At 44.1% G+C, this 24,279-nt stretch overlaps 1 protein-coding gene across 3 annotated transcripts in view; it reads left to right on the top strand.

Annotated features, from left to right (window-relative positions):
* Nucleotides 1-1,976: 1,976 nt before the first annotated feature.
* Nucleotides 1,977-24,279, top strand: part of NTRK2 (neurotrophic receptor tyrosine kinase 2) — a 399,384-nt gene continuing 377,081 nt past the window's right edge. For all 3 annotated transcript variants that reach the window (XM_056122541.1, XM_056122542.1, XM_056122543.1), the window contains exon 1: nucleotides 1,977-2,449. In XM_056122541.1, coding sequence (XP_055978516.1) covers nucleotides 2,241-2,449 — 209 coding nt within the window. In that variant the 5' untranslated portion in view covers nucleotides 1,977-2,240. The remainder of the gene's footprint in view (nucleotides 2,450-24,279) is intronic.

Raw genomic sequence — 24,279 nt, 5'->3', positions numbered from 1 at the left:
AACGCTCAGGCTCCTCGCCGGACCCCGTGACCGCGCTTCGGCTCGGTGCAGAGCCAGGAGCAGACCGTTTAGATGGGGAACGTTTCCCTATCGTCCCCGCTCCAGCCTCCGCGGGTAAGGGGTGGCGCCCCTTCACATTGGATGCAGTGCCTTCGCGTCCTCCTCCTGGCGCCCCAGGGACCTGCTCCTGCCGGGTACCGGGGAGCTGGGCGAGCCGCGCGCAGACTCGGCCGCGGGACGGAGCCCGGCGCGCAGGGCCCGCTCTGCCCGCGCGGGGGCGCCAGAGCCCGAGAGCGCAGCACTGCGGCGCAGATCCCTGCGTTCCCGCAAATGACTGCGGAAAAGCAGCCTCCCCGGCGGCGCGCGTGAAGGCGGGATGCTGACCGCGCGCGGAAGCCCCGCAGCCAGCCCGGAGCTGTCCGGAGAGCAGCCGCGGTTCCCCCCCGCCCTCCCTGACCGCCTGTTTGTCCCCGATGAGACCCCGCGGCCCGCCCGCGCCTGAGCCCTGGGAGCTGGGGCTGACGGAGCTACGGCCAGCGTGGGCGCCCCTCAAGGTCCACCGCACACCCGCGCGCGCACGAAACACGCCGGGCACGGCGCGGGGGCAAAGGCGGGCGCACCCCGCGTTTGGCTGGGCCTCCGGGAGCGGGGGAGGAGCGGGGGGGCACAGTCTAGGAACGACTCCATCCTGCGAGCTGGTGGGACGGCTTCAGTGATGCGGCGCGACACATGACAGGCCCCGGCAGTCCCGCGCAATCCCGCGCCCCGGTCTGCGTCAGGCGAGTCCCGCTCCAACCGCGTGTCTGTTTCCCGTGTCTGCAAACCCGCAGGGAAAAGTCCACGCGGACAGGGCTCCGTGGACACAGAAAGCCCCTGCCCTCTGCACAAGTACCCACTGGGAGACACTCCCCAAGCCCAGACTCCAAATTGATGACCTGGAACGGGGACAGTGTGCCTGGGGGACCGAGGCTGAAGGCGTTGTGCTGTTATAGTATGCATTTGCTTTTAGGGTAGCTCGCTCTTTCGGGGGTTGGGGGGGGGAGAGAGGGTGCCTATAATAAGCATCCGCGCCCCCTCGCCCCACCCAGCCGGGTTTCCATTTCGGGCTGCGCAGTGACTGCAGCAGGGACGTTCCTTGCAGCGGGAGCCGAGGGCGGAGCGGCGAGGTACCTGGCTGTGAGCACGCACACACACACAGGCGCACACACACACACACACACGCACACACACGGGCGTGCGTGTCCGGGCCGTTGGTGTGCGTGTGCGCGGCTGCCCTCCCCCAGGCTGCGTGCGCGCAGGCCAGGGCCCCCAGCCGCCCCCGCCCGCTCGCCTCCGTCTCCCCTCCCCTCCCTGTCGCTTTTGTCTGGAGGGTGTTCTGGGCTGTGTGGATGTGCGAGTGTGTTTTTGGATTTCAGACTAATTTCTGGAGTTTCTGCCCCTGCTCTGCGTCAGCCCTCACGTCACTTCGCCAGCAGTAGCCGAGGCGGCGGCGGCTCGGGCTCGGGCTGGAACGGGGCGGTGCGCGCTGGCGGCGGGAGCAAGGAGCGGGTGAGAGCGCGGACGGCGACCCGCAGGCTCGGCCCTCGCGCCCCCCCGGGACTCCCCAGGTGGGACGCGACGCGCCACCTGCCCGCGCCCCCCGAGCTCGGCGGCGGCGGCGGATTCTGCAGCATCATTGGGGGCTCCCGCGCGAGCCTCAGCCGCTGGCGTCTCCCGGTGCTCTGGGTCCTTCGTCCGGCCTGGCTCGGGGCTGGTGCCTCGGAAAGCGGGTGGGCACGCAGGTGGCCCCGGGGTCAGTGCTCTCGGGCGGGAGGGCTGAGCCCCGGGAGGGAGCCGCGCGTCCGTCCGTCCAGCCTGCGGCCGGCTTGGGGGGCAGCGACACGGCGCGGGAGGAGTGCGGGGTGCGCGATGCCCGCTCGGGCGCTCGGTCTCATGCTGGTGTGTTTGTCCTCAGCCCCGAGGTGTGTCCTGGATTCTGCTGAGCATCGCCGGGAGCCTGAGCCGAGGTTGGCCGGCGCGCCGGGCCATGTAGCGGAGGCCGTGGCGGAGTCCCGAGCCGAGGCAGCGCCCCCTGCGAGGCAGCTGGCGATGTCCCGGGTCCTGTGAACGGTGCGGCCCACCGGGACGCGCGCGCGGCACCCAACACCCAGACGCGACAGCGCGGCCAGCGCGGCCAGGGCTGCTCAGCGCGGTGCGGGGACACGCACTCGGGCCCACTTGGGCTGGCGCTGACGTCTAAGATGTTCCCGACGAGGTGGCATGGACCTGCGGTGGGGTGCCTCTGGGGCTTGTGCTGGCTAGCGCTGGCCTTCTGCAAGGCTGCCTTCGCCTGCCCCGCGTCCTGCCAGTGCAGCGCCTCTAGAATCTGGTGCAGCGACGCTTCTCCGGGCATCGTGGCATTTCCCCGATTGGACGCTAACAATGCAGACCCCGAGAACATAACCGAAATGTGAGTGTCTGGCCTCTTCGTTTTCTCCTTGTCCCCCCTAGCGCTCGGGCTTGCCAGTGGGGGCATGACTGCTGGATGTCTCAAGTCTAAAGAGGGGCCAAAGTTGAGAGTTGCTGGCCTCATCTGCCAGGGACCAGCGTGGTTTGACACCTTATGGATGTCAGTATTGAATCTAAGCATTTCGACACGGACCTGTTCGTGGCGAGCGGGGACCCCGTGTGTATTTCAGAGCCCTTCTTGGGTGTGCTTTAAGGTTCTCCATATGGATACACTTAGTTTTAGACATTTGTGTTTCGTTAGGTGCTATGTATATGGCCTGCTAGGAGCATAGAAAGGAGATTTTTTTTGGTGCTGTTTTTGCTAGAAAAGAGGTTAAAATAATGAACATTTTGGCATCTATTGAAGGAGGTAAGAATCTCCCCCCTTAACGTCTTTCTCTAAGGGTTGGACCTCACCAAATTTCCCTTTTAATTTTATATATCAGATTTTGCTTAAGAGGTGACAGCCAGAGATGGCCTTGAAAATGATCTGTAAGAGAAGTTCTGAGTGTTGAAATGAGCTGGCGCAAACAAGAAAATGTGATCTTTGGAAGTCTAAAAGCCTGGTCTAATTTAATTTGGACTTGATTTCCCAGAGATATAATTGTGAGGCCATTTGGGTTATACAGTTTATGTTTCCGTTGAATAATTTCCCTGGACTAGGTTGGGTGAAGAATCAGTGTGCATTTTTGGTGAATACTGCCTTAAACATGGGCCTGCTCAATCCTGGAAAGGTTCAACTTGTCTTGGTCTGATGGAAAAGACAGAATTGTGTGCCTTTGCCCTTCTCTTCTGAAGCCTCGTGACATATCAAGCAGGAGTGCACAAACAGTCCAGCACTCCTGATCACCTTTACCAGAGATGCAGTAGGTTTTTCCAAAAGGGAGTTTTGCCAATCTACACATTCTATCAACACTTGGTTTTGATTCATCCCTGTAAAGGACTATCCCAGAACCTGCAGCTCTGAAAGTCAGGCTCAAAATGTGGCCTTCTGATGAATGCGCATGCCTCCCCTCACCCTTCCCCCCCAGGGGAAACCGCCCCCCAACATACACCCTGTTTCTGCCATCCTAGCCGAGATTACATATTTTGTAATGTAGGTAAGCAATCTTCCTTAATCTGTTGTTTGTTCTGCTGGTGATCCTATGAGGCATAGACTACAGGACCACCGAGGGAAACGGGAATGTGGGGCCTAGCAGAGCTGAGAAACACCTGGAGATCCAACTGTCAGGCTGGATCCAGAAAGGGTGTTTCGGGCTCACTCTTGAGCAAGGATGCTGGCGGCAGGGCTCAGGGCCAAGACTAGGCAGGGACCCAAGTGTGGAGGCCCTGATCTGCGCTGGTCAGAGCTTACCTGGGTAGGCCCAGGTTTTGTGGCGTTTCCGCAGCGTCTGTCTCTGTCATGAGCTGGGGTATCAGTAGTCAAATGGAGGAGGTTATGTGGGATGCAGGGTCCTTCACGCTGTTTTGAGACATTAGGAATTGACTTTGTACAATGAGATGGCTGTCTTTATTATCATCATTATTATCTTAATATTCTGTATTAGATGAGAGATGTATAATGAAGAAGGCAGTGAGAGGAGGCTAATCCTTTCCACTTTATTATTTTCACTAATATGAGGGTGGCAGCAAAGAAAAAGGAAAGAAAACTAAAAATTACTTTTTAGCTGAAATGAAATGAAATTTTACATGAAATACATGAGAATTGAGCAGAGATATTTTTCTATCGGTTCTGACAGTTGCTGTTTATTTTCTGATGACAGATTCGTATTTTTAGACTTTAAAAAATTGATTCAAACAATCTTTACCAAAATCTTTATCCATTTCTCTAATTCTAGTCTTTCTCTACCCTTATTTTTATTTCCCTTTTGATTTGGAAAGCTCTTGAGATGACTGAGAGATGACTAGGGCTGAGTGTTGGGGGCGGGGAAGTAGGTTATTCATATACAATAGTCAAAACTGGAAGTAAAAGTGTGTTTCTCTGAGCTTCCTTCAGCTTTGCTTGAGCCTAGTCAGTGTTTATTTTTCTTTATCTGTTAAGTGTACAAACAAACTTGCTGAGAAAGCACTTCATTTAATTATTTTGAATTCTTGTATGTTGATATCAAAATGACATTGGTTAATGAACTTGTTTTACTCTAATCTTATACACCATTTATTCTCTTTTCCTTACGTACTGATATTTGCTCAACAGTTTTTAAATCCTTGGGCACTGGATACGAGCTTCACTTGGAACCAAAATACTGTGCTTAAAAGAAAAAAAAAAACACTCAAACTTTGTTATTAGATCCAGTGGTATCTCTAAAATAACCCATTTTAAAGTTCTAATTTAATGATGCTTACTTGATGATTCCTTTTTATTTTTTTAAATAGTAATATAAGTAAATAAACTACGTTAGACTTACTGAAATAGTATTTTTAGTTTCATTAAAATAGTGCATCTTTCAATAATTATAACTAAGAGGAAATATGCTCATTCTACCTCACAGGGTTCAGTGAGAGCCAACACAGAAGCATTTGAAAAATATGCATATAAATTAAGAGAAAGGATATTTTGTTTTAACATGTATATTTTCAATTTATACTTTATAGTTCCTTTTTGAAGTCATCGTTTGGATCTGCTTTATTAAAAATCTTCCCACTACAACATTTGTTTCATACTCTTTACCCTCTAATATGATCTTTGTCAAGGTCTGTAAGAGAGATCTCTGGCTTATAGATTAACCCTGACCAGCCTCTGATAGATTCCAGTCTGTTATCTGAGGCTGGGGCAGGGGGATGTTACTAAAGCAATGCTGACAAGCATTTAAGGTTAAAAGCAATACTGTTGTCACAGAATATTGGAATTCCAGATTAAAGGCAATTACTGGAATTATATAACTGGACACTAAAGTCTCAGTTGTATCAAGTGCCAAAATTCACTGCAAAGGACACGTTCTATGGTTCTATCATACCTAAGTGGAAAAAGACTTGGTGAAAAATAAGTCATGCATTTTTACTAGTGTTCAAAATGTGGGACTTAAAATTTACAGCCTAAACCAATTGTTAATTGTTTAGTAGTGTTAAGTAAATATACATTTTTTGGAAAAGGCCATGAATTATATATTGTTCATATTTTATTTTATGAAATTCAATGATGACCTTTACAAAAATAAGTTATTATTGGGTGGAAATCTCTGATTTGGGGGTTAATATTTATAGAAAAGTCTAATATTTTTCTTACTAGTGCAACATAAATAGAATTTTTCTGCTGTATAGAATTTCTTGTTGGCTTGGTTGAGTGACTAATGTTATGTCATTAATACATTGATTTTGGCCCTTTCACCCCTAAGCTTTCCACGGCAATTAATTGTACTAATGTTCCTTCTCCCCCACTCTCACTCCCCACACAATCCCTGTCATTTATAAGAGTTCAGTGAAATCCATCTGTCTTTATTACTCTGGTACTACTTCTTGGGCCCTTCTCCATTGGAGCTTCTAGAATTCTGAACTGTGCATTAAGAACCAGAGCTGGACCAGGAAGAGGGTGCAAAAGCTTAAGGTTCATGCTTTGTGTTTAGGAGACCCAGGCTGCATACCCCATAATTGCACAGTTCCCTGAGTGCAACTGTGGGCCACCCCTGCTGCGATTCGCCAGAAGGAGCTCCTGAGCACTGCCAGATGTGGCCCCAAACAAAGTATCACAGCATAAATGTTAAGTGTGATTCCAAAGCTGCGTTGGATTTGTCAAAAGACTTGTTAATATATAATACAGTCTAATTTGCAATATCCATTAGTTCATAAAATTTGTAAGCTGGATTTGGGAATGTGCTATCTTCATTATGAAAGAATTCAGCCCAGCTGAAGTATCTGAAGTCTGAGTTTGTACCTGGTGTGTCTCCATTATGGATGACTCTCTATACTGATGAGAACAGTTGAAAGATTCTCTGACCCTTTCAGCCCAATGCCCTATTTCATCACTTCTCACTACTATACGTGAAAATGTATTTCACTTTTCCCCCTGAAAAATGATATTTCCTTGTGGGAATTCAAAGCACTAGAGTTTTTTTTTTAAAGAGTCTGGGTATAGGTTATTAGAGAAAGTAATGGGAAGTTGAGACAATGTGGTCCTAGCTTTCCGACACTGAGTTTCGCTTTATTTAAGATCTTTTACTGTTTTTATCCCATGAACTTCTGCTTCTGTCTGTTTCAATATTCCCTTGTAAAGACATTTTCTGAGCTTGAAAAGTTGTCCAAGTAGCTGAGAGTTAAGATCTTTTTTCTTCCCAGGAACATTCTGTATGATCTCTTTGATTTTATCTAGGTCATAGGAGTATAAAACCTAGAGTTTTGTCTAACTGGGAAGGAGAATTTCTTTTTTTCCCCTCCTTTTGTTCTTTTTCTTTTCTTGCAGCCTTTGGTACAAAGCAAGTGCCTCCAGTCTTAACTCTTTGCTCGTCTTGCCTGTTAGGGAAGGAAACATTGTCAAGTCATTACTGGAGGCCAAACACGGACTCTATCCCTCTGGTTAACTTCACTGCTTCTCCAGAGAGCTCTTTGTAGTTTCAAAAATTGCTGGTGACATTGTACTTCCTGTCATTTGGGGCAATGCAAACTTTATGTTTCTAGATGTTTTGTAAATTAATTGGATAATTGGGTTAAGAGATTATTTAGTCAGAATACAATTTTTTTGCTTGTTTAGTATGTGTGAGAAAGAAGGAAAGAAAAACATGGAAGTTGATAATCAGGTGTGTGTGTGTGTGTGTGTGTGTGTGTGTGTGTGTGTGTATGTGTGTATGTGTGATGTGTGTTGGGTGGAGTTTGGGCCATACCTAATGGTGCTTGGGAGCCTCTCTGGGCTATACTCAAGTGACCATGTGGTGGCAGGGATCAGCTGGGGTAAGCCACATGTAGGATATTTGTTTTAACCCATCTACTATCTCTCTGGCCCGAAGGATCATTTTTATAATCTATTAGTCAAGTTATTTAAAACACAACCACCTCTCTCAGTGGAATCCCCATCCCTAGGTGGCAGAGCTCTGCATATACAGTAGCCTTATACATTTAGCTTTAAATTCTATTGCCCATTTATCTCCATTAACACAGGCAAAGATCCCACAAAAGGGGGGAGTCTTTCCACCACTTACTTTGCTCCCTGGGCTGACCAAAGTACTGGGAAGCCATAAATATTGATTCTGGAGCTGAAGGAATGGGTGTTTCGGAATACTGCTAAGCCTGAGAAGAAAAGTAATGTCACAGTCAGGACCAGGTCTCATAAGCCTCTTGATAGTCCTGGACCTGAGCTTTTCAGAAATAGATCCAGAAATCTGATTTTTGAAACCCAGACAAGTTTACTCTGGCTCTGAAGTTGAATGAAGATTCTCTTGGGGAGATAATATAGTCTACACAAATATCAGAAAGTATAGTGGATTGCTTGGTGCCAGGCAGTGTGAAACTTGGCAGAACTTGATGCCCTTGAAATCTGTGTTTTCAGTGCCTATTTTGAATCCCACCAAACATGTATTTTTAAAATGCACCTTGCTAGTCACTAAACTATTGACAATTTAGTGTTAGACTATTGGGTCGAAAGTCACAAGGTCATTGAATCAGGAATGCAGAAGGAACCTAGAAATGTTCTACTGTGTTTCTCAAAGAAGATCATTACCCTCATTCCTGGCCCTGATGCTTGAATGATTCAGGAGGGGCAGTAGTAACATAACTCAGGTGTGCTTGGGAGGAGCTTTCTGTTCGCTTGCTTAAATGAGGTAGATTTCCTGGGGGGGGGGGGGGGGGGAGGTGGTTACTGAATGACTTTTTTTTCTGAAAAGGCTTTGGTGGAAGGCTGGAGAGATAATAGTGAGTAGGACACGTTCATTGTATGCAGGCAACCGGGGTTTGATTCTCACCACCACATATGGTCCCCAAAGCCCACCAGGTGTGATCCCTGAGTACAGAGTCAAGAGTAAGCCCTGAGGACAATTGGGCGTGTCCCAAAACAAAAAAATAAAATGAAATTAACAGTCAGTGGTAGTAGGACAAGTGTGGGACCTCTGGTCAGCTATCTCCCTCTGAATAAATATAGAACAATGAAGAGGGTTCCTGGAGACCATGATGTTTTAGAGACTTCAAGGTACTTAAAGCTTTCCCCAAGCATCCCAAGGAAATATCACAGGCTCTGCCTTAGTTGCTGTCCCTGAACTGTAGACTGCCATTTAAGTAACATTAGGAATGCAAAAACAAACCTAGTTGGGCTAAATGTGCATGAACTCATCTCTACAAGCGATGAAGTGATTAAAAGGTGCATGATCCCATGATCTTTACATGGGAAGAAGCACTGCCACAGTTACCATAAGAGAACTGGGCAGTATTTATTCCCTCTCCTGCCTTCTCTTTCTCCCTGACTGCTCGTCGCACCAAGACTGATGTCCGAGCCAGTGATAAGTTTAAGGAGTGCTGACTCGCATCCAGAATATACTCTGCAAACATGAATATCGCCCAGAGCTTCTTTCAAGGGCACACCTCTGTTTCCATGCAGGCCTTTCTCCTGGACCTGATGGCACTTTCCAGATATGTGATACAGTCTGGCAATCTTGCTCTGAAGTAGACAGTACGGTCTTGACAACTCAAGCTCAAGTTGATTGTCTTACTCAGGACCCTCAGTCAAGCACAGAGTAAATCTGGATTGATCCATGTCTCACTTCAAAGTTCTGTCTGACCCCCTCAGTTAAGATTTACCCTCTAGACCCTAAAACATTTTAGGGGAGGTGTGCTAACCCCAGTACATGTTCACAGATTGGGGAGCAGGCTAGAGAGATAGTTCGAGGTGCTCAAGTGTATACTGTGTTTGTCGAAGCCCCCGCTTGATGTTTGTTATCTCATGGGCCTATGACACTGTTAGGATGAACATGAGCACAAGACTGGCATAGCCCCAACACCACAGGCTATGATCCCCCAAACCAAAAACCCCATAAAATCATAGACTGAACAACATGGCGGTGGAAAGGAGGTTCACTAGGATTCAGTGCATTCTTGTTTCCGTCCATCATCTGTTCCTTTGCAATCTTTCATACTATTAGGACAGAATTGATTTGTGTGCTCCTGGAAATCTGTTATATTTTTATACAGAATGAAAATGTAAGATTCACACCCTACTGGCAATTCTAATTTTTACTGCAAGTAAGGACTTACTTTTTATTTAGTGCCCCACTCTTTCCCATCATTTTATTCTCTGAACACACTTAGACTCATCCAGAGAGACTTGTGCCTGTGTTCTATGCTTATGAATATATAAATACATGTATAAATACCACTGTGTGGCTTCCTCAGACCAGGCATGCATCTACTTTCATTTTTTTTTCTGATTTGGCACTGCACCTGGTGGTTCTTAGGGATTACTCCTGGATTCCTTTTGGTGGTACTTGGGGGACCAGATGAGGTACTAAGAATAGTGACCTACCTGCTGTACTATCTCTTTGGCTCTGAGGGTTTGCTTTCTTAAACCTTCCAGATTTTAAATTTTGTTCTGAATTTCTCTCAGTGAGGTCCTGATGAGAGGTTTTCTCTAAGGGTTGATACTTTGACTCCGCTTGCCAACTAGAGGTTCTTTGTGTCTATTTTCTTTGGTCATTTATCATTATAAATAATAGTATATATGATGTAAAATTGTTAAACAACTTTATGCAACCATGTGATTTAATGCAAAAGAAATTTTTTTTAACTTCTCAAATATGGTCCTGGTATGAATCACCCTGGGAGTGGGGAGAAGAGAGGCAGCAGCCTCAGGAGGGGGAGTCCATCACTTCCCTCTGTACGCATGGTGGTCACCTGAGAATTCCTGGGAAGGACTGAAACAGTCTGCCATGAGTATCTGCACAGCCAGACTTTACAGCTCGCCAGCTCCACATAATAGTGATCAAACTACTACTGAGTCCTACTGGACGTGTCTCAGATGGGAAATGATCCCTGCCTCCCAGTTTCTCAGGGAAGACATGAAACTCGGGCTTAATCAAGAAATTGTCCTATGCAGGAAGGAAAGCCAGTTCTAGTTTTCACTCCTGTTCTTTATGGGTTTGTTGCCTTCACTGGCAGCAAAGAATTTCAGGAGGAGATGAATAGTGAATGAAACCAGTTTTACTTAGAGATTATGAGGACAGAGGGGGAGAGGGAGAGGGAGAGGGAGAGGGAGAGGGAGGGAGGGAGGGAGGGAGAAAGAGAGAGAGAGAGAGAGAGAGAGAGAGAGAGAGAGAGAGAGAGAGAGAGAGAGAGAGAACACATGGGCTTCCCCAGATAGGAGAGAGCTGAGAATGTACAAGTGTTTCTCCAAGATGGAAGATGCACATTGCTTGTCTTTGCAAAGTTGGTTTTAGAGATTTTTCTCCCAAGCTGTACCCACATGGGGCTTTCCATGTAGATAAGAATCTGTTGCTAGAACACTGTTAAGGGGAAGAACTTTGAGTTTCTGTTGGCCCACGTTCATGTTTTTATCACAGTCTTTCATTCTTCTAGTGATTCTCTATGGAGGGAACCCAACCTTGTCTGATCAGGCACTGGCAGCAGTTAGAATTTTATCAGGCCTCAGTTCTTGTATCCACAAAGTGGGTCTTGGCTTTCATGCTTTAACTATTTTCAGGTTGGTGGGTGAGTAATGCCTTTAAGTGACATTTTAGTTTTATTACTTCTTCAGAGATACATTGCCATCCCTCCCCCACCTATCTGCTGCTCAGTGCAGAATCTCAGAAGATTCTAAAATGATAGAATCTTCTAGACTCTAATTTTATCACAGAATTTGTCTCTCTACTTCATGTGTATCATCCATGCCATGAAGTGGCCAAGGGGCTAGTGCAGGAGGACTCTGACTATTGCTTTTTGTGGAACAGCTCCCCTCACTTCTTATTCACCCTTGTGATATGTATATGAGATGAGGAGGGGGGTAGGAGAGCTTGACGTGATTGCCTCTAAGTTCTCTGTCTAGGTGTGGTAAAACCGCCCATCTTTCTGACATATTACGTCAAACCAAAGCACAGCTCTCTTCTCAGTCTCTTTCCAACTCCACTTTCCTACTGCATTTTAATGCTGCCACACAAACTCAAAGAATTCAGAAGAGATTTTTTAAAACCATATTTTGACCAGATTTCTTTTATAATTTTAGGTTTTTTTGTCACCCTTCTAGTCTCTTTTCTCTGTTTCTTTGATGTTTCTTATATTTTTCTCAAAACCCCTGAATCAGCCTTACTAAAACTCTGTCTCTCTGTCTGTCTGTCTGCCTGTCTCTCTGTCTCTCTCTTGCTTTCTTTTTCTCATCACTGTTGCTCAGATCAAACATGTAAACCTGTCTAGATGAGTTTACAGAGTCAACCTACAGGAGCAGCAAGTTACTGAATGGGGTCATGGGAGAGAGGATAGAAAGTTGGGTTCATTCCACATTCCCACATATTAGAACATGCAATCCTAGATGATGCTGAATTTCCTGATGTGAGGGTTGGGATTTTTCAGGATACTGATCTCTGAAGGACTCTTCTGAGTCAGCCACAGGAACTAGTATTTAATTTTCTGTTCTGAAATTCTTCCTAGCCTCCTTTTCCAGGCTGATGCAGGGTTTGCTGCAGAACTCTCGGTGATTTATTTCTTTATTTGGCTTTTGGGCCACACCTAGCTGTGATCAGGACTTACTCCTGGCTCTGTACTCAGGGTTCACTCCTGACAGGCTCAGGGGTTCAGATTGAATGTCATGATGTAGCCCAGGTTAGCCATGTGCATGACAGCTTCCCTGTTTGCTGTACTATGCTTCAGCTCTGAACTCTTGGTGATTCAGTGCCACACATTGTTTTTTCCTCAGTCCAGCCCTGCAATCCAGTCACGTGATTCTCAAGTTTGCCTGCTCCCTGCCATAATGGGTGACAGAACTTCCCTAGTTTCCCAGTTATTTCCACCTATTTCCATCATGGAGATAGTTTTCTTGTCACTTACTGTTAATCTGCACTTAGATCAGTTTTAATCAACAAACCCAGATGAGTATGATTGGAACACCTGCCACAATGTGAGTTCTGCCCTTTCCAGTTGACCTCAAGGCCCATTTCTGGACTAATTCTAGTTGGTTTCCTCTTAACCATTGCCACCTCAGTGATACCCAAAGCAGAAGATTGTACTGAAGTCAAATTTCATCTCAAATCCATCAAGTTTTCCTTTTTTCCCTGGCTGCAATTGTTTTTCATGTTTCCTGATCGTCTTGTGGGCTTGGTTAGCTAATTCTGACATACATTAGTTTGGTTCAACTGGCGTTTATAGAGAACTCTGGAATGTGGCAGAAAAATCAGGTACTATGAAGAGACAGAGACCCCATCTTAGCTTATACCTAGTGGACAAGATAGATACATAAAATTGAATTTTATTAAATGTGGTAAGAACAGTCAGTGCACTTTGCAATGTGATTGTTCAGAGCTGTGTGTGACCAGAGCTGGATGTGACCCCAAAACAGAAATAAACAAACAAGAAAAAATATTGTAATTGTTTCAGCATCTGGAGACTTTCCTTTCCAAAGAATGGAAGGTTTTCACTGATAATAGCAGGAATGGGATTGGGGTGGGGTTGATAGAAGTGTAGCCCAGATGAGAACAGTTCCCAGAACCTGCTTCCTAAGATAGCAGCTCCCAACTGAGTTTCGTTCTTTGCTCTCTGGTAGTTAATTTTTGATGTTCTGGTGACCATATCCATTCATATTCCATTTAAGCAAACTGCCTACATTTTGCTTTTGATTAGATTTTTTCCTAAACCTTGAAGGAATGAAGGACAGACTTGACTGGAACACTTTTGTGGGAAGCTAAATACTCTATTACAAGATCTCATCCTATTAACAGTTCTCTATGCGTGACTTTCCCTTTCTCACCTGTAATGTCTCTTTTCCTTGCAAACATCAGAATCTAAGTGGAGACAATTTTTCCAATTTACCAATATTCTTTTACTTTCCTCCACTTCTTTAGCTATAGTCCTTTCCCCTCTCTTTGACAAATTGGTCTCCATTTCTTTTGGGGGTGGGAATGAGGGATGTCTCCCGGGTGATACCCAAGGGTCCTGGGGCTTCTTCTGTGTTTCCCAGCCAAGCCTAGTAGCCTAGATGATTTGGTGCTGGTCAGGCCCTGTGGTGCTGGGATTACCTGGGCCATCCTTGTGTTGTTGGAGGATGTCCAGTGCTGTGATTGTTGATGTGGAGGAACCATATGGGCTTGAGTATTAAAGCAGGCTTGGCTACATGCAAAGCTTGTGCCATAACTAAGTGTCTCTGTTCTTATGGTCTACATTCTTTGTCTAAGTCTTTTCATTTGAGTGCTGAGGCTGAATCCAAGGGCTTTACCAAATTCATCTTCTGTTATTGTCCCCAGTCATTATCATGAGGTTAAATTCAAGGCATATCTCTCTGCCATTTTAGCAGTTACTGGTTACCAGAACCTCACCTCATTCTCCCTCCCTCCAAAGCATCCTTCCCCTTTGACTTCTAGTTATTGCATTCTCCTGCCTTTCTCCCCACCCCTCTGTCACTTCTTAGTGTTACATGTGGGCTTCCTGTTATCTACTCTGTTCCTGAAGGTTGGTGTCCCTTGGGATTCTGTCCTAGGATTGTTTTTTTTTTCCTGGATTGTCCCAAGTTTATGCCACACTCATGCTTAACATCTGTTGATGTTAACTCTTCCTGCTAATCATGTCCTACTCTCTGTTCTCATCAAATATCAGTGATGACCTTTGGGTTCATGTACCCATCTGCCTATTGGGCATTCCTCTTGGATTTATTATAGCTTGTCATACTTGACATTTCCTAGTAAAATTAATTGATGTTGCCCCAAACCCATTTCCAGTATTCCCTACCTTAAGAGATAATATTGTTGGCCACTTAGGAATAAAGGCCAGAGACTTTAACTTTTGCTTCTCTTTTGCCCCTGTATTCATTAAGTCTTCAAGTTTTGCTAATTCACTTTTCTAGATTTTCCATTTAAAAAATTGTGCAATTCTTTTTATCTCCACTTCTCATTTTTACCTTTTCTTCTTTCTGTTTATCCCCCTTTTCTTCCTCTCCCTTTTTCTCTTTTCTTCTCTTATCCTTCCATCCTCTCCCTATCCTCTCTCTGTTCATTTAGTTCTACTAAATTTTTGGAATTTCATGGAAGATTGACCAGGTCACTTTTCATCAACTTTGAAGTCTTCAGAGGGAAATGAATATCAAACAAACACTTAGATTCAAACATAGATCTATGCTATCATGGGTTTTGCCTGCAATGCTACAACCATGTCCTACTTAGTGTCCTCTGCTTAATCTTTGCTCTCTCTCTCTTACCCGTATCCCATATGTGTTGAAGTGGTTCTCAATAAACTTGTCTTGTACATAGACGGTCCAGGTTCAATCCCAGCATCTGCTTCTGATTCCTTTGAAAGGCCCCTCAGGAGTGATTCCGTGTGCCAAGCATTGAGCACCATCGGATGTGGACTCAAAAACAAATCAGAAAAAGCAACCAATTTTGGACTGGAGCTACATAGCAATTAGAATTAGGGACATTTGTTTTTCTATAGCTAAGGAAATACTATTTGTAATCAAACTTTTAGACTTTCTCAGTTATATTCCTGGAAATAATTTTCATCGGTTTTGTAATTATTTAATAATTCTGCAAATTGAAATTGTGTTAAAACCATATTTCTTTTTCAGTGAACTACATAATTATACCACTTACCTATTTTCTTTTTTTTCTATTATGTTGGTCTTTACTAAAACAAAAGTAAAGTAAAGGCCCTCCCGTTGATCATCGATTTGCTCGAGCGGGCCCAGTAACGTCTCCATTGGAGACTTTGTTGTTACTGTGTCTGGCATATTGAATACGTCAGGGGAACTTGCCAGGCTCTGCCGTGCAGGCGAGATACTCTCGGTAGCTTGCCGGGCTCTCCGAGAGGGGCGGAGGAATCGAACTCGGGTCGGCCATGTTGGCTGCGTGCAAGGCAGACGCCCTACCCGCTGTGCTATCGCTCCAGCCCCTTGTAGGGGTATGTAACCATATCAAAGAGTCTCCTATAGGGAGAAAACTTAAGATATAATACTTTATTTTTATTGCTTGCTAAAACAAAAAGATTCATAAAAATTTCTTCCTTTTTTTTTAATGGGGGTCTTCCAAGCAGTGCTCAGGAGGCCAGGGCTCCATCGGTATTCTCAGGCAAAAGGGCCATTGTAAGGACACATTGCTGCCTGGGCTCCTGCATGCTGGGAATACTCAGGACATCCTAGTGGTGTTGGGGTAGACAGAGTCTCATCCTCTGGTGCTTGGGGGATGATGTGGTGCCAGGAATTGCACCCAACTTAGCATGTGCCCTAACTGCTGCACTATTTTCTGGCCTCCATAAAATCTCTTTAACAATAAAAATGTTTGTCTGATGCTGAATGCTTTGTCTTCTATATTGATTATATAATTATTTGTTTTTCTTTCTCCTCCTCCTCCTTCTTCTCCTTCTCTTCTTCTTCCTTCTCCTCCACCTGCCCTCCTCCTTTTCCTTCCACTCTTATCTTCCTTTTCATCATCATCCTGTTCATCATGCTTTTCCTCCTCCTCTTCCTCCTTCTACTCCTCCTCCCTTTTATTCTCCTTTACTCACTTTTCTCTTCTCTTTCTTCTGTTCCTTCTTCCTCTTCAATGTAGAATTAATTCTTTCCACTAAAATTTATTTTTAATTTCTTATATGGTGTAAATGTGGCTAACAAGAGTCCCCCCTCTCTCAGAGTATAAAATAAATATCCTACATAGCCTATATTTACAATTTAATGTGTTTATAAAGTTTTATTTATCTGGAGTTAAAAACTAGAAGCAGTGAGATAGCAAAAAGATTATTTTTCCAAAGTAGCAAAGTAACCATTCAGGTCTTGAAGTCATTAATTGATTAATTAATTTTACATTTCCCTCAATAATTTAAAATAAAAATTTGGCTATGTACAAATATAATCTTTGAGTTTGGGATTATTTGGAGGTACTCTCCTATTTTGTCAATCAGACTTTTTCTAGTACTCATCTTTTTTATCTTCTAAAGCTTCACATTGTTATATTTTTCTACTGGAAGCCTTTCTTTAAGAATGTTCAGGGTTATTTTTGCATGATTATTCTTTTCTTATGAATTTCTCCTCACTTTATATTGTCATTTTAAATTTAAGGTATTATTACATTTGCATGCTTAAAAACATGATTTCATGGCAAGTGTAAAAAGCTCTGTAGGCTGGAATTCAGACCCATTTCTGTGATAGCCCTTCTTGCATCTTGCATTTCCCACTGAGGCTCTTGTACTGAGCTTTGGATTCATCTACTCTCACATCGGCTTCACAGTGACTCTTTCCTGGTTGCTGTTTCCGGCTTGCTTTCTCTATGACTATTTCAGGGCTGTGCATGTACCCCTTTTCTCAGTTCTAGAATAGGTCACTTAAATTCTACAGGCATGCCTGGGAGTTGTACGCACCCACATTTAAAACATAAAGAAAGAAGGAGACTCCATATGGGTATTATTTTACTGCACCTCCTCAAGATCTAGTTGTATGTCCAAGCTCTCCACATGTGCACATGCATGTTGCCATGCACACATGGACACACCATTTCTCTCTAAATCACATGATCACTGTCACTGTTCTCCCGTTGTTCATTGATTTTCTCGAGTGGGCCCAGTAATGTCTCCATCATGAAACTTTGTTGTTACTGTGTTTAGCATATCAAATACATCACGGGTAGCTTGCCAGGCTTTGCGGTGCGGGCGAGATACTCTTGGTAGCTTGCTGGGCTCTTGGAGCGGGGCGAAGGAATCGAACTCGGATCGGCCATGTTGGCTGCGTGCAAGGCAGACACCCTACCCTCTGTGCTATCGCTCCAGCCCAAATCACATGATAAAATCCCTAATAAAAGTAGTTGGGTCTGGATACAGTTAGTACAGCAGGTAGGGCACTTGCCTTGCATGTGGATCTCCGGCATCGCATATGGTCCCCTGAACACTGCTAGGAGTAATTTCCGAGTATGGAGCCAAGAGTAACCCCAGAACATTGCCAGGTATGACACCCAAACAAACAAAGAAACAAACAAACAGAGTACTTATTGTTCTTTGAGTCATCACTATGTAAATTGCTGCAAGTGGCTTTTATAAAGTTACTCTGTTGAGATGTTTATGTAAATAGATCACATGGAATTAATCAGTGAAAGACAATGCTGTGGTGAGGTTAGGCAGGTTCTGTATCCTTTAGGATAGAGGCACGGCTCCACTCCGGGGTAGAAACAGAAGCAGGGAAGAGACCCAGTGGAGAGAGAGAGATGCAGCTCAGATACAAACCTGGTGGCAGCATCAGTCCAGCCACACTTGCTCTGTAACTGAAAGATTTAAGAAGGAAGAAACTTTTCTGTCCTGAGTTTCCTACGGGTCAGTTGTCATTTCCCTGTGACTGAAGTTGTAGTGCTACAATCAATGCCTCTTTTGCAAACCACAACACCCAAAAGGAGAGAGAGAACAGAGGGGAATGCCCTGTCACAGAGGCATTCCTCTGGAAAGGGGGGTGGGTAGGGATACTGGGATCTGTGGTGATGGAAAATGGGGACTGGTGGAGGGATGGGTATTTGATCATTGTATAATTGAAACCCAAGCACAAAATTTGTAAGTCTGCAACTGTACCTCATGGTGCCTCACTAATAAAAATTAAAAAAAAATAGGAATTTTGTGTGAGGTTCAGATTTCAGTGATGTTCTTCTAGGGATTCTCTTTTTCCTCCTTTGTTTCTAAAAAGGCTACAGACTTCAGGAATATAAACAAGAGTGGTCCAGTTGTTATTATTAAACACCATCAGATACACAAATTTTGTTTCTGGGATCAGAAAGAGAATCAAGGGGTTCACCTTGACCCTGGTACCCTCTGCACCACATCCAGTCTTCTGAGCATCACTAAGGCTACCGCTGAGCACAGTCAGGTGGAGGCCTGAGGGCCACTCATTAGGTCTTACCACCTACCTCCTGACCCCCCAAAAACAAAGAAGCAAACAAAAATTTTGTGTCATTGTGATCAATGTGCACTAGACTGACCAATGGGTATTTTGTGGTGTTTCTTTTGTATTTATAACAACTCATGCTTACAAAAATTTTGTGTTTTGCAAAAATCCTCATAAAGCACCTGATTGATGTATGACATTGGTGACTTTTTATTATTTATTTATTTATTCATTTATTTTGCTTTTTTTGGGCCACACCTGGCAATGCACAGGGGTTACTGCTGGCTCATGCGGTCAGGAATTACTTCTGGCAGTGCTCGGGGGAACCATATGGGACGCTGGGAATCGAACCCTGTTTGGCCGTGTGCTAGACAAATGCCCTACCCGCTCTGCTATCGCTCCAGCCCCCAAATTGGTGACTTTTAAAAATACAGAGGAGGAAGTGTATAGATGAACACACTGTATTGAAACGTAGTTCTCTCTTGCAATAAAGATCATCCATTTATTTGTGTTTATACAATGCAGTATGTTTCTAATATGCACATAAATGATAGTTTAGATTCCAAGTGTATTTTAAAAGTGATTTGGGGGTAGAGCAAGCTGTGCAGAGAGTCAAATCCAAAGGCAAGGCAAGTGCTCTAACATGAACTGCATCCCCAATCCCTTGAGTGCTATTTTTTAAAAGATGGATATAATAAAAGCTATATATATATAATCTTTGTAAAAAGAATTACTAAAAACATTTTCTGTTCTCCCAAGTTGTGTTCAGGAGACCTAGGGGGCCCCTCGTAGTGCGATTCTCAGTCAAGTGATCCAGCCGGTCAGCCTCAGGACCTGAGATGTGGGCTGCTGGTGTTTGCCTTGCACGTGGCCGACCTGGGTTCAATTCCCAGCATCCCATATTCCCATATGGTCCCCTGAGAACTGCCAGGAGTGATTCTTGAGTACAGAGCCAGGAGTAACCCATGAGCATCACTGGGTGTGGCCCCCCAAAAATCAATCAATAAATAAATAAATTTATACTCTCTTTCCACAAAAAAATTTACATGATTTGAAATTACCCGATGGATTATGGCTTGTGATTCTTTTCCCAGTCCCGCTGTGCTGGGAGCATCAAGGTCACCCCAGAAGTGCTCTGGGTCTCTGGGCGTGCAAGGCAAGTGCCCTACCTGCTGTGCTATCACTCTGGCCCCCATGTATGCTAATTTTTAATTTGGTTTCAGGGTCTTTGGTGGGAAATACCCCACTGTCTAGGAGTCTATTTTATGGAAGACATGTGTCTGCCAGTCCTTTGACAGTTATTTATCTTCGGTGTAATTTTGTTCCCACTCATCATTTATAGTAGTTATTTTAAATCACCTCCTCTTCCCTTTGTTGTTGCAATGTCTAGGGGTGTCCTTCATTTTCTGTTTTAACCCTGCGATTCTCACTCCTTATTTCCAAAGCCTTTTAAGGAAGGTCTTTAAAATAAATAAAAGCTATGGTCAAATATCATCATTCATTTATTTTTACACAATGAGTGTGTTTCTAACGGGCAAATAAATTAAGATAGACTCCATGTATATTTTAAAATACAATAAAATTGACATCTTAATTAAAAATGGACTATTCAGTGACATTAAATATATTCATTGTGTGGTATGACTATCACACAAATAACTCTAGAACTCTTTATTTTGTAAAATGGAAATTTTCTATCTGTTCAACAACTCCCTTTATCCACAACTCCCAGCCCATCCTGGCAGTTACCCTTTTGTGTGTGTTTCTATGAATCTGGTTCCTCTGGGAGCTTCAAAACTGTACAAATTTAAAAAAATCTGCTGCATCCCTTAAAAGAGATTTGTTTGAGAGTGGAGCACCTGGGACATGGCAGGGGACTTGGGTTATCTGGGACAATAGCAGAGTTTCTGGGTCATCTGAGACAAGAGAAGGGGGTCTGGGACAAGGCAAGGGGTTCTGGGGTATCTGGAACAGGTATCTGGGCAGGGGGTCTGAGGTATCTGGAACAAAGGCAGAGTTTCTGGGGTGTGTGAGACAAGTGCAAGGTGTCTGGGGAGTCTGGAACAAGAGCAGGGGCTCTGGGGTACCTGGGGCAATGGCATGGAGTCTGTGTTATCTGAGATGAGAGCAGGGTGACTGGCACATGCCCAGCATGTTAGATACCTGGATTCTATTCCCAGTACCTCATGTACTGTCCCCGCCATAGGGAGTAGCTTTGGTGGCCCCGAGCACTGATCCATATAGCCCCTATTATATTTTTAAAAAGAGATTTGTTTATAAATATTTTTGTGGAGGGACCATATCTGCTGGGATTCCTGCTTGGAGCTACTCCCAGTAAGGTGTTTGGGGGCCCATATGGTGCTGGGGATTGGACCCAGGCTTCCTGTATGCAGAGTGCATGCACTAACTCTGTGAGCTACCTACCAGTCCTTATTTAGATTTTAAAAATAAATTTATACTCTCAGGGGCTGGAGCAATAGCACAGCGGGTAGGGTGTTTGCCTTGCACGTGGCCAACCTGGGTTCAATTCCCAGCATCCCATATGGCCCCCTGAGAACTGCCAGGAGTGATTCTTGAGTACAGAGCCAGGAGTAACCCATGAGCATCACTGGGTGTGGCCCCCCAAAAAGCAATAAATAAATAAATGAATAAATTTATGCTTTCTTTCCACAAAAAAATTTACATGATTTGAAATTACCCAGTGGATTATGGCTTGTGATTCTTTTCCCAGAAGCTTCACTGTAGTTGAACTAAGAAATTAATCTCTAACCTCTTGAGGGAATACAAAGGCTAAAGATTCATGGGAAGTGAAACCACTAAAGATAAAATTGGAAGTGCAAGTTACATCGATCACACTTCTTACTCCCACATCCTATAAATGTTGGTTGAAAATTGTGCCCAAATCAAAACAGACCTTCACAGAGATCCTAAATTCTTACCACTTGAATCATTCTATTTTCATGATGATAAGCCTGATTCTTAGGGGGTTTTTTTGGTGCCATGTGCTTGATCTGTCCTGAAGCTGGAGCCAAGATATTAAACTTTAAAATTCTCTTCATATGGAATGGTTTGGCCTAACTAGAGACCAACTGCCTTCAAAAATGTGTTTATTCTGCTGTATTTATGCTGACTTGAGTGCTTCTTAGAATGATTAAGACCTGGGAGAATCATTTCAAGTTCTTCACTGGTCATAAAGAAAACATTGGTTGACCTGAAATAGTAGGGGAATAGGCTATTTCTAATAAATATAATTTATGCATTGGATTGGAGTTGCAAGACAATTTTTTAAATCAATATCCACCGCTCTGGTGCAAAAAAGTGGAAAGATATTATTTCCTAACCATTCCTTTAAAACCTCTATAAGATAATTTCATGGTATTAGCAGCATTTAGCTGTTTGAGATGAATTGATAACACATTAGAAATGTCTCAATTAATTTTTCATCAGTATTCGTATAACTGATATTAATTACTTTATACAAAAAAGTTAGAAGGTGAAAATGAGGAGAGGAAACAATATGGAGATGCAAACTCTAACTCTAATGATTGACAGTTGAGAATAGAGTTCAGTGTTTCCCTTAACTTCCTGGTGATAAAAAAGTACTTCATCATAAGGAAGGAAAATGCCTGCTAATTCCACAGGAACATAGCTCTGTCTGGCACTGTGTTCTCAAAGAAATTTATTTGCAAGGATGAGCAAGGTACTTCACAGCTTTTATGAAAAAAGGTAGATGCAAATTTAATTTTCTTTCTGAGGAGCGAGCAAAAGTTGGGGGAAGTGACAAGAATATCAACTCTGCAAAGGGGCTTAAGTGGTCCAAGAATTTAATCTGACTGTCATTAGCAAGCTGATGCAACCCAGAAGTCCCGCAGCCCCTCAGCAGAGCAGTCTCTGCCCTAAGCGGGCTGCAGATGGTTTCAAGTTGTCCGCTGTGACCAGAGCCTGGACAGTCTAATCTTGCTGCTTTAAGGCCAGCTCTGTTTGCTCTTTTTTGGAAAGCAGACAAGCAGATGGTGGGGCTGACATCCTTTTACACTGACAAGTAGTGTGCTTATCCAGGTGGAAGCCAGTGTCTGTAGATGAAGATGAGCCAGGGAGGTACCAGCAGGAAGCTCCAGGCTGGGGAAGGAGCCTTAGTCTTGCCCCCCTAATGTGGACAGATGCCAGACTGGGAGCCCTGAGTTCTTCCCACAGAGCACAGTGGATGGTTTTAGCTTAGAAACAGTTTGGAGCAGGTGTGATCAAATGGCTTCTCATCCGGGGAAGAGCCTGCTCGGCTGTCAGGGTGAACTCTGCCAGGATGAGTGAGCTGTGGAGTGCCCCAAGTCACCCAATTACCTGAGTAATTTCTTTCTTTCTTTCTTTCTTTCTTTCTTTCTTTCTTTCTTTCTTTCTTTCTTTCTTTCTTTCTTTCCTTCTTTCCTTCTTTCCTTCTTTCTTTCCTCCCTCTCTCATTCCTTCATTCTTTCTCTCTCTGTCTTCTTTCTTTTCTTCCATCATCCTTCCTTTTTATTTTCTTTGGGTGGCCATACCCATCATTTCTCAGGGCTTCCTCCTGACTCTGCACTCAGGGATCACTCCTGGTTGGCTAAGGAACCATATTGAACTAGGTCAACCAGGTGCATGGCAAATTCCCTACCTGCTGTCTTATCTCTCCAGGCCCTAGCTGAGTAATGTTTCTGAAGGTTTTATAGTTCCAATATCAAAGAAAACTTGCCAAAAAGTTAACCTTAGCCTTATGTAGAACTTAATTCTTCTATATGGTGATAGTTCATATTATTTCTGTCTTGATGCTCTTCATATAATATGGTGAAATTGTGTCATAGTATATGTTTTGATCGCTTGTATTCCCATTTTTATATGACAGATTTTTGCTTGCTTGTTTTTGGGATACATTCAGCTGTGCTCAGAGCTTACTCCTGACTCTGTGCTCAGAGATTACTCCTAGAAAGGCTTAGGGGATCACAGGTAGTGTTGGGCATTGAACCAAGGTTGGCTCCATGTAAGAGAAGTGTAGCTGCTGCATTATAACTCTAGAACCCAACTGAGAAATCATATGTAAATTAGCTGGAATAAATACTTTTGTGTGTGTGTTTGTGTTGGGGTCAGGCAAATGCACTTTTCTTCATTTTTCTGAGGACTTTCTAAGTATAAGATCACACTTGATTATGTCTGTGTCAATTTTACAGATTTCCAGAGATTCTGAAATAGGTAGAAGTAACATTTTTTATGAGGGTTTTTTGTTTTACTTGGTAAGATACCTTGTATTTCTGTGCCTGGGGGTGGCATAAAGGTGTGTAGGAGTCTCAGAGGGAATTACCAGCAAGAATGAAGTCAAGTGTCAGTCTTTGCAGGGTTCCTGAAATGACTGATGTAGGTGAGAATGTGGACAAGTGGGAAAATGCTCCAAACTCCCAGGGGTCGTGCTGCTCAGCTCCTGCTGACTGGAGGGAATGCAACTCTGCATTGATGAACCATCATTCATCTTTTTAAAAGAGACTATGGAAATTCAGATTTTTTTTAACATAGAAATGTTACATTTTTGAAAAAGTTAGTAGTTAATATCAGAGTTAAAAAATAGGGGGCTGGACAGATAGTACAATGGGTAGGGTCCTTCCTTGCCTTGCACTCAGCTGATAGTTTGATCCCCAGCATCCCATAAGGTCCTCTGAGCACTGCCAGGAATGATTCCTGAGCCAGACCCTGGAGTACGCCCTAAACACAGTAGTGTTTTCCTTCCAGAAACCCTGAAAAAGCACCCCATGGTTAATAAATTTGGACTACATTGTGATTTCTAATCAATCAATTTATATGACTTGCATTTTACATACGTTGTAGGC

The sequence above is a fragment of the Sorex fumeus genome, unplaced genomic scaffold (assembly GCF_029834395.1).
Source record: "Sorex fumeus unplaced genomic scaffold, SorFum_2.1 ptg000046l, whole genome shotgun sequence".
In the NCBI taxonomy this organism is placed as follows: Eukaryota; Metazoa; Chordata; class Mammalia; order Eulipotyphla; family Soricidae; genus Sorex; species Sorex fumeus.
The sequence above is the reverse complement of the archived record's forward strand: the minus strand, read 5'-3'. Positions and strand labels throughout refer to the sequence as shown.